The sequence below is a fragment of the Athene noctua genome, chromosome 11 (assembly GCF_965140245.1).
Source record: "Athene noctua chromosome 11, bAthNoc1.hap1.1, whole genome shotgun sequence".
Taxonomy (NCBI): Eukaryota; Metazoa; Chordata; class Aves; order Strigiformes; family Strigidae; genus Athene; species Athene noctua.
The window spans coordinates 10,109,735-10,122,383 of record NC_134047.1 but is presented as its reverse complement, the minus strand read 5'-3'; the positions used below and the strand labels follow the sequence as shown (position 1 = coordinate 10,122,383).

The window sequence follows — 12,649 nt, the reverse complement described above, 5'->3', positions numbered from 1 at the left end:
ATGCCTTTAAGGACATAACAACAGGGAAAAATATCCATATCAAAATAATGCACACTCAGAGAACCACTGGCATTCCAAACAGAAGATTATTTAGCACATCCTACTGAGCAACAGATATTCCAAGACCCAGTGGACCTTATGCTTAGGCTTTTAGACTGTCATTTGCCAAACTAAAGTGTCTGAATCGACACTTAATAACAAAGCATCTAGGAACATATTACATGAAAGGCATCACAGAAGAAGGTTGATTTGATAACTTAAATAAAATGGGGAAAACCTTTAAAACACCCCTAGGAACTCTCAATTGTTTTGATTCAATAGATCCAGTTTAGACTCACATTGTTAAACTTCGGTAAAAATATTTTGGTGTTGATTTAGTGATAACATAGTAAAAACCATTAAAATTGCTCTGAACGCTGATATTTTTTAATTATAAGTCACAAAAAGGACTAAAATTTCAACAAATAAAATCTCAAGATTTATTAATTTTGCTTCTTTATTCCTATCATGCAACTTTCCACATTATTTCATAAGAAAAAGAAATATATCACATATTAGTTAAATCCAATTTGTCAGTGAAGAACTGGGATTATGCTTATAACTGTTTCAAAAAATCATTTGTTGTTAAGCCTTACTCACTACCTTCACTGCTTTAACAAAGGATTTACAGAAACTAAATATATTCAGTACAACTACTAAAATTTTACAAGGTACCAATGAACAGAAGATAGCTGCCTTTGTGGGTACTACACAGGTGTTTGAGTTGAGCATTACATTTCTAGCACTTCATAAATGTACAATATTTTATTCTCAAGGCCATTAATTATTTCACCATTAACAGACACTTTCAGCAGATTTTCTCCAAGTTTATTACTTTAATTAGGACCTCATCTAGCATCCTGAATCAAAAGGATTTTTTCTGTTGATTTCAGTGGGACCAAGATTTGGTCAATGTTCCCTCATGTTACTAAAACAAGGATTGTCTCCAACATATAAGCCAAGGTATCATATTAATTCAATGATTAGCTTGTTTTGACTTCAGAAAGCTTTCTATGAGTTTTAGTCTCTTTTTAACTCCAAGTTATTTCAGGTAAGTTCATCCTTAAAGTTTCCATACTGCAGTGTAAGGTACTGTTTTTCTCTTCCCACTGATCTTACCAGTGCTGGCGTTTGAGGTCCGTTTTCAAATCATGGTGACAGTTTTGGATAATCATGGAGTGGTTTGGGTTGGAACGGACCTTAGAGATCATCCAGTTCCACCCCCCTGCCACGGGCAGGGACACCTTCCACCAGCCCAGGTTGCTCCAAGCCCCGTCCAACCTGGCCTTGAACCCTGCCAGGGAGGGGGCAGCCACAGCTTCTCTGGGCAGCCTGTGCCAGGGCCTCACCACCCTCACAGGGAAGAAATTCTTCCTTATATCTAATCTGAATCTGCCCTTTTTCAGTTTAAAACTGTTACCCCTCATCCTATCCCTACACCCCCTGATGCAGAGTCCCTCCCCACCTTTCCTGTAGCCCCTTTAAGCACTGGGAGGCCGCTCTAAGGTCTCCCCGGAGCCTTCTCTTCTCCAGCTGAACACCCCCAACTCTCTCAGCCTGTCCTCACAGGGGAGGTGCTCCAGCCCCTCATCATCTTCGTGGCCTCTTCTGGACCCACTCGAGCAGGTCCATGTCCTTCTGATGTTGGGGGCCCCAGAGCTGGACACAGCACTGCAGGTGGGGTCTCACGAGAGCAGAGCAGAGGGGGAGAATCCCCTCCCTCGCCCTGCTGGCCACACTGCTCTGGATGCAGCCCAGGACACGGTTGCCTTTCTGGGCTGTGAGCGCACATTGCTGGCTCACAGTCAGGTTTCCATCCTCTAATATTCCCAAATCCTTCTCCGCAGGGCTGCTCTCGATCCAATCTCAGCCCAGCCTGGATTTGTGCTTGGGATTGCCCCAAACCATGTACAGAACCTTGCACTTGGCCTTGTTGAACTTCATGAGCCTGTCCAGGTCCCTCTGGATGGCACATTCCTCCCCTTCAGCATGTGACTGCACCACACAGCTTGTTGTTGTTGGCAAACTTGCTGAGGGTGCACTTGATCCCATTGCTTTGCAGAAGTCCAGGTAGATGACATCAGTTGCTCTTCACTTATCCACCAACACTGTAACCCCATCACAAAAGGCCACCAATTTCATCAGGCAGGACTTGCCCTTCGTGAAGCCACGCTGGCTGCCACCAATCATCTCCTTGTTTTCCATGTGCCCTAGCATGGTTTCCAGGAGGATCCGCTCCATGACCTTGCCGGGCACAGAGGTGAGACTGACTGGCCTGTAGTTCCCTGGGTCTTCTTTTTTCCTTTTTAAAAATGGGGGTTATGTTTCCCCTTTTCCAGACCATGGGAACTCACTGGGCTGCCATGACTTCTCAAATATGATGGATAGTGGCTTAACCACTTCATCTGCCAGTTCCCTCAGGACCCGTGGATGCATCTCATCAGGTCCCATGGACTTGTGCACCTTCAGGTTCCTTAGATGGTCTCAGACCTGATCTTCTCCTATAGTGGGCAGTTCTTCATTGACCCAGTCCCCACATTTACCTTCTGCATCTTGGGTGGTGTGGCTGGAGCCCTTGACAGTGAAGACTGAGGCATAAAAAGTAGTTGAGTTCCTCAGCCTTCTCCATGTCCCGGGTAACCAGTGCAAAATTTTGTACCAAGTCTATTATTTTCATAAAAAGATAATTATCTCTCAATCCACTGGAAATTTTCCTAATTTAGTATTTTACACATGCCAGATGTAATTTTGAAGTTCATGCTCCAGAGAGCTCCCTGAACAAAGACTGTCTTATAGGAAAAACAATTGGTGACATTCTGCCCCAGTGTAGTGAACCTGCATTTCCTGGTTTGTTTTGCTCAACAAGTTTCTGTAACACAGTTCTCATTTACAGCCACACTAGTCTGGACTCAATTGCACTGGTAGAAACAGGACTTTGAGTCTCCAGATCAACCAACATGTACAGGCAAGGACTCTCAAACATTATTGGATGCTGAAATCCAAATCCTGATGTGCATACAGACAACAGCAGATGATTTATTGATCACACTAGACTATACAATAGGCTCACAGCTAGGTCAGTCCTGCTGGGATAGCATTAGTTTTGGGTACTTCTTCCCTTCTTTCTAGGGAAATCCAAGATGAAAGCCAGTACTTAGCTTACACTGGCTGTTCAGGCAAAACTCAAGTCAGATGATATTAAAGAAATTACTGAATTGAAGAAAAGAAGAACAAGAGCATTCAAACATTTAACTCTCAAAAGCATGTTAGCTAATTTAGAGGTATCGATATAAAGCCTCATGCTTAGTGGAAGATGTACTTTCTCCATACATCTATTTGATAGGCACCATAAGCACTAGTATTACACTACAAGAATGATGAATGTATGCTAACGTCTTTGTTTCCATGCCAAACCACCCATCTGTTCTCTGCTCGGAATTCTGTCATGCTCTTTTCTTTCCACTTTTGCCCTATGTTATATTTAAATTAAAAAGTACAAAAATATGCATTATCTCATATATATAATTTATGATCAAGACTCTCAGTACTAATGAAATTCAACAAAGAGAGAATGGAACAAAGAGAGAATGGTCCAGAATACTAAGTTTTCAATTGTTCGAGATGAAGCACTGCTTTATTGTGTTGCATTAGCAACCTCTTCATAACAAGGAGAGACAAAAAGAGTGTTTGAATTAATGACCTCATTTGTGAGGAAAAAAAAATCCCATTTTTTAATGCATAGTTCATCTGCTAACACACAGACACTAGCCTGTAATGTCTTATGCTGATATATCACTATCAGTGTACCATACATGATGAATTACCCTCTAGCCTTCATTACTACAGGCTTTAGATTTTATTAACTTAGAAAAAAGGTGCCTACAAAGTCTTTTGTATTATCGCTTGCTGCTTCAAAGACGGGAACAGAGGTTTGCATTAAGAGTTTTTAGGAAATCAGTAATCAGACTTCTTGTGCTCACCATGAAATTTATGAGATAATATATACCAACACTAGATACGTGTAAGTGCTCATTGCCTTTTGTTTGAGAGTGAATGCTGCAATATGAGTCATAATTATTTAGGCCATGATTTCTAACACTCTACATTTCCTTCTGGTCAGCAGAAGTACTTCAGAAAGTGCCTACTGCCGTATAAATAAAAATAAAATGACCAGCCTATTTCAGGGATTGTCTACTCTGCTAGCTCCTAGAACAACACTTATGATCAGAACAGTTAGAACTGTAGATAGACCAAAAGATCTGATAGCAAAGCACCTAGAAAACAGAAGGTCATAGCTAGGCATTCTCAGCTGCCCTTATTCATGGCTGCTTAAACTTATTTATTTTCATAGGACAAAGGCTTAACTCCTTAGCCCCACAAAAGCACTGTGAGTGTAAAACTACAGCAACTAGTATATATTAAACACATTTACAAACACACAGCATCTTCAAGATAAAATGCTCGGATACTCTTAATGAAGTATAGCTTCATCATGTAAAGTGGGTAGTACTATCAGAATTATTAAGCAATCACACACCACTATGGTTGAAGTACATTAAATATTTTGTTCTCCCTATGATGCCATTATTGTCTGGATCACCTTTAAAAACTGATGTTAAAACAAAAGTATATTCTGAAGTAAGGGTGATATTCTGCTCTTCTCTCAAATGCACAATTCTTTCCAAAGCAGCAGCTTCTCATAATTCAGTCCCATGTGCCTTGAATCTAACCCAGTTACAGCACTGAAGCTTTTTCCCTTTTCAGTATCAGTACAAAGAAAACTGGGGGCTAGCTCCTAGTCCATGCTCTGGCAGCTTTAATGCTGTCCTAAATAGGTTACCGAGGATTACTTTTGGCACTACTTGGGAGACTTAACTGATGTCAAGCCAATGTACCCAGCTTTGTGCCAACTGCTTCTTATTCTTTTCTAAATCAGGGAAGTAACATAAAAAAGTGCCGGGGAGCAAGCTGAGGACTGTGGCTAAAGTGTGCTACACTCTACTGATCTGTGTAAGCACAAGGAATCCATAGGGGACGCTTATAGACCAGAACAACCTGGAGAAGTCCTTAAACTACTGCAATTTGTTCTGGGCACAGTATAGAGATGACAGTGCCTTCTCCAAGGCTGTGCCAAATACTCTGGCAATTCTTGATATTTTGACTATAAGTCAGTGTCTGTAGAAAATTTCCTAAAGTGTTGTGTTTTCCTTCCTTCCTTCCTTCCTTCCTTCCTTCCTTCCTTCCTTCCTTCCTTCCTTCCTTCCTTCCTTCCTTCCTTCCTTCCTTCCTTCCTTCCTTCCTTCCTTCCTTCCTTCCTTCCTTCCTTCCTTCCTTCCTTCCTTCCTTCCTTCCTTCCTTCCTTCCTTCCTTCCTTCCTTCCTTCCTTCCTTCCCTGAAATCCCTTTCACTCTGAGAGACCACAGACAGCTTAGAGAGCGTATTTAGCATATACCCTACACAAGACTGAGCGTTCCAAAAGTTAGAAGTGTGCAGTTACCAAGACCTCTGCAAAACATCAGTTTGACTGACTGCTTTGAAATTTACCAAATAGGGCACTGATATAAAATACTGTCCCTACATCACAGATATTACAGTTGAAAAGAACTTTATTTCGGTCATATTTTCTCTTCCATCTTCTATTGCAGAACTTTCTCCCATGCTGAACACTTAAGGGTTAACTGGCATTGGGTGGAGGAGGGGGAAATCAGAGGTCAGCTCATGTTCTGATACCAGTGAACTCACAAGTTACTCCTTAAGCATGTGGTTTCATCCTAGGTTCTTCCTGCCAGCAATTTCTCACTTTAATCATACACCCACAGCAACCCAGATCTTTAAATTCAGCAATTCTTTCTCAGGTTTCAGCAAGTCATTGGCAGCCTGAGCTATTTTTGGGATATTTTCTCTACTGCAGATGCAGCTCAGGAAAACGCAGGGAGCATGCTAAAGACCTGCAGCTATTTGCCTTGTACAATTTGCTCATTTCTCTTTATTTCTCTGTTTTCCTGCACTGATCATTTAAAGGACAATCTCTCTTGCAAACAAAATCCCCGGAGCCTGATTAGAGGGACTGAAGGCTCCCAGACACGGATTGCCTGCCAGCCACAGCACGGTAAGGACATGGACACTTTTGGCTAGCCTTGCATTGCAGCTTTTTAAGCTTTGCTGAACGTTTATTTGTGTCCATCGCTTCCAAATCAACACTGCTGGCATGGCAGGCAGTCTCCAGCTCCTGGTCTCCATTTTCATTCCCTAAAATCCTCAGCACTTGTAAGTAACACATTTATACTCACCGTCTCTTTGTGTGTTCTAGAAATCAATGACTGACACTAATTTTGATCAGTTCCAGGGGTTGGGTTTTTTTCCTTACATTTTAGCATCTTTCGGAGATCTGTAATTTGTAATCCTGACTGAAACTGTAGATATTTCTATTGCCTGATCTTCCCTATTTTAGGTATATTGTTAGTCTTATTATTTAGCTCAGCAAATTATTCAAATCAGGGAATGGTTTTATGTATGATAGATGAAAACATAAAAAAGACCTGCTACTGCTGATTTACAGCTATATACATAGCTTTCTTGTCTTGTGTACCGGCTCTGCTATAATACCTTTAAGCTGACACATAGCAGTGCGCTAACACTACAAAGACATATACAGCATAAAACGAATGCAGCAGACAGAGCTGTACTAAAAATGACTAGGTTTTATCATGCAGTTCTTTTTATATATGCTCACAGAAATGCACCAAGTAATCTCTGCAAGAATGGTGAGATTCCAATTTTATAGGACATACTGTTTTATTGATATACTTGTAAAAATAGTTTAACATCCTTAAGGACATGTTACTTATACATACTACTGCAGGAAAATGAACACAGTTCATGTCTAATGAATGTACAAAGCAAATTCTGGGAATCTCTGGTGACAGAAATTGGAAAAGGGATTCTTTTGGTCCTTTCCTGTACTTCAGGCTTTTTAGAAAAACTGGAATTGTGTTATGCTTTATCCTTTCATGTTCACTAATACGATGACTGCAAACAGAGAATTCCCCTGACGACTTAATGTACATCATCCAAATATTTGACTGCAACTCAGTGTTTGTTGTCCTATTAGGAGAGGTTTTAGAAAGCCTGACTTTGCACTAGAGGTAGGAAGGCCTTCAGATAGAATAAGCAATCAAAAGCTACCTGTGCCTGCTGCCAGAACAGAAAAGAGCATACCGTATGATTGTAGCCCCGTAATATTTCCTATCAAACAGCTTAGATGTTATAGTCTGCAGCAGAAACAGAAGTCAGCACAGCCTCTGAAACAGTATTTTAGGAACTTATTCAAACTTCACCCTTCACCTTTTCAATATGGGAGAAATTTTTGTTCATTTTCTAGCTTGCAAATATTTCTTGAGTGATTTATAAAACTGATTGGAGGGATGGGATAAATTAGGTATGTGCATGAAGGTACTAAAAGTCTTTAAGGCTTCATTTTCAGAATTGAAAAAGTTCTGATATTGATAAGCAAAGATTTTTTTTTTAAAAAAAAAAGCTATGCGGGATATAATAACTTACAACTCAGAGCACTAGAAGCAAAAGTGAAAACTTAACTGGTATCAATAAATTTAGGATCAGGCTCTGAAAGTCTCTCATCTATTTTGAGACAATTTCTATGATACTGTCTATGTTGCTTCTGAACATAAGACTGATCTCTGAGCCTGGCTCTCTCCTCCCACTGGTGAATCTCTGCCTCTGTTTCACTGAAGTCAAATATAGTAAATTAGCTTAATGAGAAATATGGATCAATCATTTAGTCCTTAGTTCCATTTTATACTCAATCCCAAATGTTAGCATTCAGTTTGCTGGAAATCTTGAGACTTGACACATTTCCGAGAGACCCAGAGAAGAATTATTATAGCTGGATGTGTTTTGCTAAAAGTCAGCAAAGCATCTGATTGTTTACTATTAACAGAGGAACTGATATGTCATTAGACAAGTTACAAGACATGCATATAAATCTAGATCCCATATTTCTCTCTCTCAGAAAAGTTACTCTCAGCACAAACAGAAGTTGATTGAAGGAAGTTCTACCGACAGGAAAGGTCTATGCAAAACTGAGTTGTTTGGGATTTCAGTGAAATAAAACTCAATACAGTGTTACACTCTTACAGAGTCTATCAAGGGGTGCTTGCTTCGGCTCATTTTAGAAAATATCATACTAAATTGTGCCCTTGATAAAAACTATTACTAGAAAGACAATGCATGTTATTTCACAATATGTGCAGAAAGGAAATAATCTGAATAATGAAAAGGGCGATGCCATCTAGGATGTATTACCCTTTTCTTTTTAAAACAAACTGTTGCATACAGGAGCTCCCTGGAAGTTGAAAACCCCATCTTTGTTAGAGGAGGAATATAGACCACGGGGATTAGCTCTCCAGACATTCTCAACTGAGCATACAGTCATGCTATGTTAATACACTTTTTTTTTTTTTTTTCTGGGTGCATATACATTAAATCAACCACACACAAGATACTAAAGATTAACTGACTCTATAAATGTACTAATTTATAATTCAGCAGCAGCAATGAAGCCTGAAGCCAGGCACTCCATAACTCATACTTGATGGTCCTTGCCTAGGGACAAGTATATAAAAGGCTAATGGATATCAATAAGGGCAATGGCTAAAGTGGAACCCATGCTGACTTACATCAGAACTTGTTTCAGAGTCAGAACATGAGTCAAAACCACAATTATTCCTTCACTTGAACAATCTCAGAAGTGGGTCCCTCCAATTTTAATGACATCCTCAGACACACACTAAAGTTACAATAAATAAGTTATTGTGCATGAGCACAGCCATAGTAATTGGGCAGTTATATTCTCTTTACCTGACATTTTTTCTTTGTTTAGTCTTTTCAATTTTATCTTAAAATTCAGTTTAAAAAAAAGGTGTAATTGGTCCTGCACTAGTCTAAATGGCTATGCTAAAAGCACCTATAGTCTCAATGGCTCCATTGACATGCAGTAACTTACTACACTGCAACAACCTGATCAGATGGCTGAGCCCTTCATTAAAATTGAAGGAATGGTTTTATTTTTCCTGGCTGTCACTTTGCACCAGACTAATTCTATTAAATCCAGTTGAGGGGCTGGGTTGAAAGAGGAGTCACCAACAAGAAGTGAACAGTACAAGAATTCTTCAAGGACTGGGTCTGAATTTTAATAGTCTCATAAAGCAGAGCTCTGCAAGAAAAAAATGACAAATTTTGCTGGAGATATGTTGGGAGGCAGCATCAGTTCAGAGGAGGAATAGCACAGAGTAATAGAAATGAGAGGAAATGTAGTAGAAATTTAAGGCTCATCGGAGGCAGGAATAAGCAAATGAGGGAGCAGTCTGGAGTGGCAAGCTGCAGACTTGTGTGTGAGGAGGTGGGCACTAGCTTGGCTAGTCAAAAGTTGCTCAGCTCTGTCTTCTCAGTAGCTGCTGACCCCTGGCAGCACCAGCAGTTCCCAGCCTTCTGTCAGGTGGCAGCAAAAGCATGAAGATGCTCTGCAGCCCATTTCTCTCCGATCCTCCCATCTCCATTTCTTCCCTCATGATCCCACAGCAGGAGTAGGCCTTGGCCTGCATCTGGCTCTCAGGTCAACCTAAGCCTCTGCCTGTGCCAACAGTTAGAGAAGCACAGGGAGGTAGCAAGGGCTACCTGGGAAGGATGAGAGAATGGCTACAGGGCTGGACAGCAGGGTGGGAGTGACACAGGAATGGAGATGTAACAGGACATCCTGGGATGAGTGTGGGAAGGGACAGGTCGACAAGCAAAGTGCAGCTGCTTCCACCCAATACTTCCCAGTGTGATATGGCTGAGAAAAAGACAAATCCATTTTACAGTATATCACTAAAGATAAAGACGCGAGAGAGAGTATAGCACTGATGGCATCCTATAAGTATGGGTGGGTCTCTATGTGGAATATCATATAGTTCTTGTCACTCACAATACAGCAAGATCAATATACATCATAACAATGAGCCAGGAATATGAGTGCTATTAGTAAAGATACTATCAGGGAAATTAATTATTTAAGATGTATGACAATGTTGGCCCATGAACAAGGAGATATAAATCAAGCACAGCAATTAGAATTAGAAGAATACACTAAAGCAGTGAGATGGCAGCAAGAATCCAATCTTTTTTTTAAGATGGAGCATGATCAATTACCAAAAGCACTGTATATTTCTGCAAGTTGCTGCAACACTATAATTGCTCCAGGACTGTTTTCTAGGTCACTGTGGTACATGTTAATATAAGTGAGATAAGAATCAGTTCCTGGAGGTAATGCATGGATAAATGGATAGGTGCTATAATTGACTTCAGCAGATGTTGCTCCTTTTGACATCACTTGTATCTCTGTACAAAGACTAAAATAACATCGATGTGATAACATCAGCCTCTTCAAGACACACAAATTAAACTAGCTCTTTGAGTTAGAGAAGGATGAATGGAGCAAACTTCGTTCTTGCTGATATTCTGAAGAATCTAGGAAATCTTTTATGAGGCTGCACAGATTAAAGTATATTGAATGTATTTTAAGCATAAACAAGTAAAAAAAAATATTTTCATGTTAAGATTTTTCCACTTTTGCTCAAAAACCAAGTGACCTGGTAGTCCAACAGGCTGCTCTCACTGTGGAAGGAGGGGAAGACTGAGATCAGAAGACCCTTACCACCTTTTTTCCCCAAAAGAAAATGAAATTAAATGCCATGTGGACAAGAGACAGAGACTATAGTATAAATCTGGACTGGTTTGTCTGTTTGACACCAAAGCAAGAGACCTTAAGCTAAAACTTTTGTCAAAACCATGTCAGAGTATCATATCTCAGTTTCTGTGTAAATTGTACAACTGCCATATAGATTACAGTATGTTTGACTTGTATACTTCAGAGGTCTTTTCACAGGCTGTAGCATCAATACAGAGAAGGCTCTAAGCAGCCTTCAACAGAAACCAGCATTTCTGTTGCAATTAACGTTTAGAAATGGATGGCTGTTTTTTTCAAATTAACTTTTGAAAGATACCCTTGCAAGATTTATGACTGAAATTCCACCTCTAAAACTGGAATCAGTGACTGCAAATTCCTTAATATTCAAGTATTTAAATTATCCTGAAACTGTAAGACAGTGAGGTCTCACAGCAGCAACAGGGAGTACAATATATCAAAGAGATCCGTTTAAAGATGGCATGTCTGAGGCTACATAAAATATCAGCTACAAGAAACAGTTCAGCTGCAGTCACTGGGTAATTTTACCTTGACTGCACTGAAAAGCAATAAATCCAACAGATGAAAAGACTAGATTTCTGGCATGTAAGATATCTAATTTACCAAAAAATAAGTAAATTTGTTGAAACAGGTAAACTGGATACTTTAAAATGTTACCTATATAAAGAATGACTTAGTTGAATCACTTAATAATTTTCCTTAAAACTAGTTGGGACAAGAAACCATTGTCATTAACATTTCATGAATTTCAGTGATAATGCCTTGTAGTCTGCAAGATAGATAGATATAATCCCTGATACCATCTTTTAGCTTTCTAGACCTTGGCTCCAGTTAAACACAGCTGCAATGGATTCCTTAACCTTCTCCATTAAATCTGTCAATCTTTCTTTAGTGAGGTCTAGTAAATATTTCTCTAAACTTGCTGATTCTTGACTGTCTTTGGTTTTACTACCAAAGGTATGATCATCAGGTCAGCAATCATAAGAATAACCATTAGCAAAGGCATCTAAAATGGTTTTCTTTCTTGAAAATCCAGGCCCAAGACACTAGGCCAAGTCACTGACAGATATTAATGACATACAGCAGATCCTAACTCCAACTTCTCCTCATTATGCAGTATAATTTCCTCTGCCATGTCCTGTCAGTGACTAAAGCCACTAACTTTATCTAAAGCTAGATCAAGTATACTAACTCAAAGAATATACCAGTGCAGCAATTGTCTACTAACTGTAAATACTACTTTCAAAAAGGATAACAAATGCAAGCAAAATTTGGCTCTCATTAACACTGTCTCGCATTTATCCCTAAATAATTTATGCTGTGACTATGTCTTTCTTGATGCCAGACATAGTATTCAGCTGTCAGTCCTCAAAATCTGAAGGTATAAAAGGGTTGAAATGAATCATTTCTCTGTTTGCAAAAGAAAAACAAAAGGCATCAGCTGGGAAAGATAAAATACATTATTACCACTAAGTATGATAAGGCCTTCAGATAAGACACTGATCTAGCCATATTTATATCTAATAATTTCACCATTTTAAAGCTAGATGGAAACAAATGATATTTCAGCCTCGCAGAGCATGCTGACATCACACAGCCCCCAAATTTAGTTCTTTCATGTAGTTTGTCTGTGCTGGCATTATTAATAGGTGCACTAAAGGGGGAACTTCACCCTGGCTCAGCTTTGACTCACTGAATGGCCTTGAGCATCACATAACCTGTCTCCAGTTCTCTATCTGCATAATGAATTTGGCTATCTAGTGACTTTACAGAGCCATGGGGCAAATAAATGAGCCACTTCACAGAAGTTTTAGATTGCAATACACTGGCTTCCTTTATAACCCCTGT

At 39.6% G+C, this 12,649-nt stretch overlaps 2 protein-coding genes across 2 annotated transcripts in view; one reads left to right on the top strand and one right to left on the bottom strand.

The window, feature by feature from the left end:
* Window positions 1-12,649, bottom strand: part of PAK3 (p21 (RAC1) activated kinase 3) — a 275,108-nt gene that overhangs the window by 250,974 nt on the left and 11,485 nt on the right. The gene's annotated exons all lie outside the window — the stretch shown is intronic.
* Window positions 5,977-12,649, top strand: part of AMMECR1 (AMMECR nuclear protein 1) — a 108,783-nt gene continuing 102,110 nt past the window's right edge. The window contains exon 1 of the mRNA XM_074915582.1: window positions 5,977-6,148. Coding sequence (XP_074771683.1) covers window positions 5,977-6,148 — 172 coding nt within the window. The remainder of the gene's footprint in view (window positions 6,149-12,649) is intronic.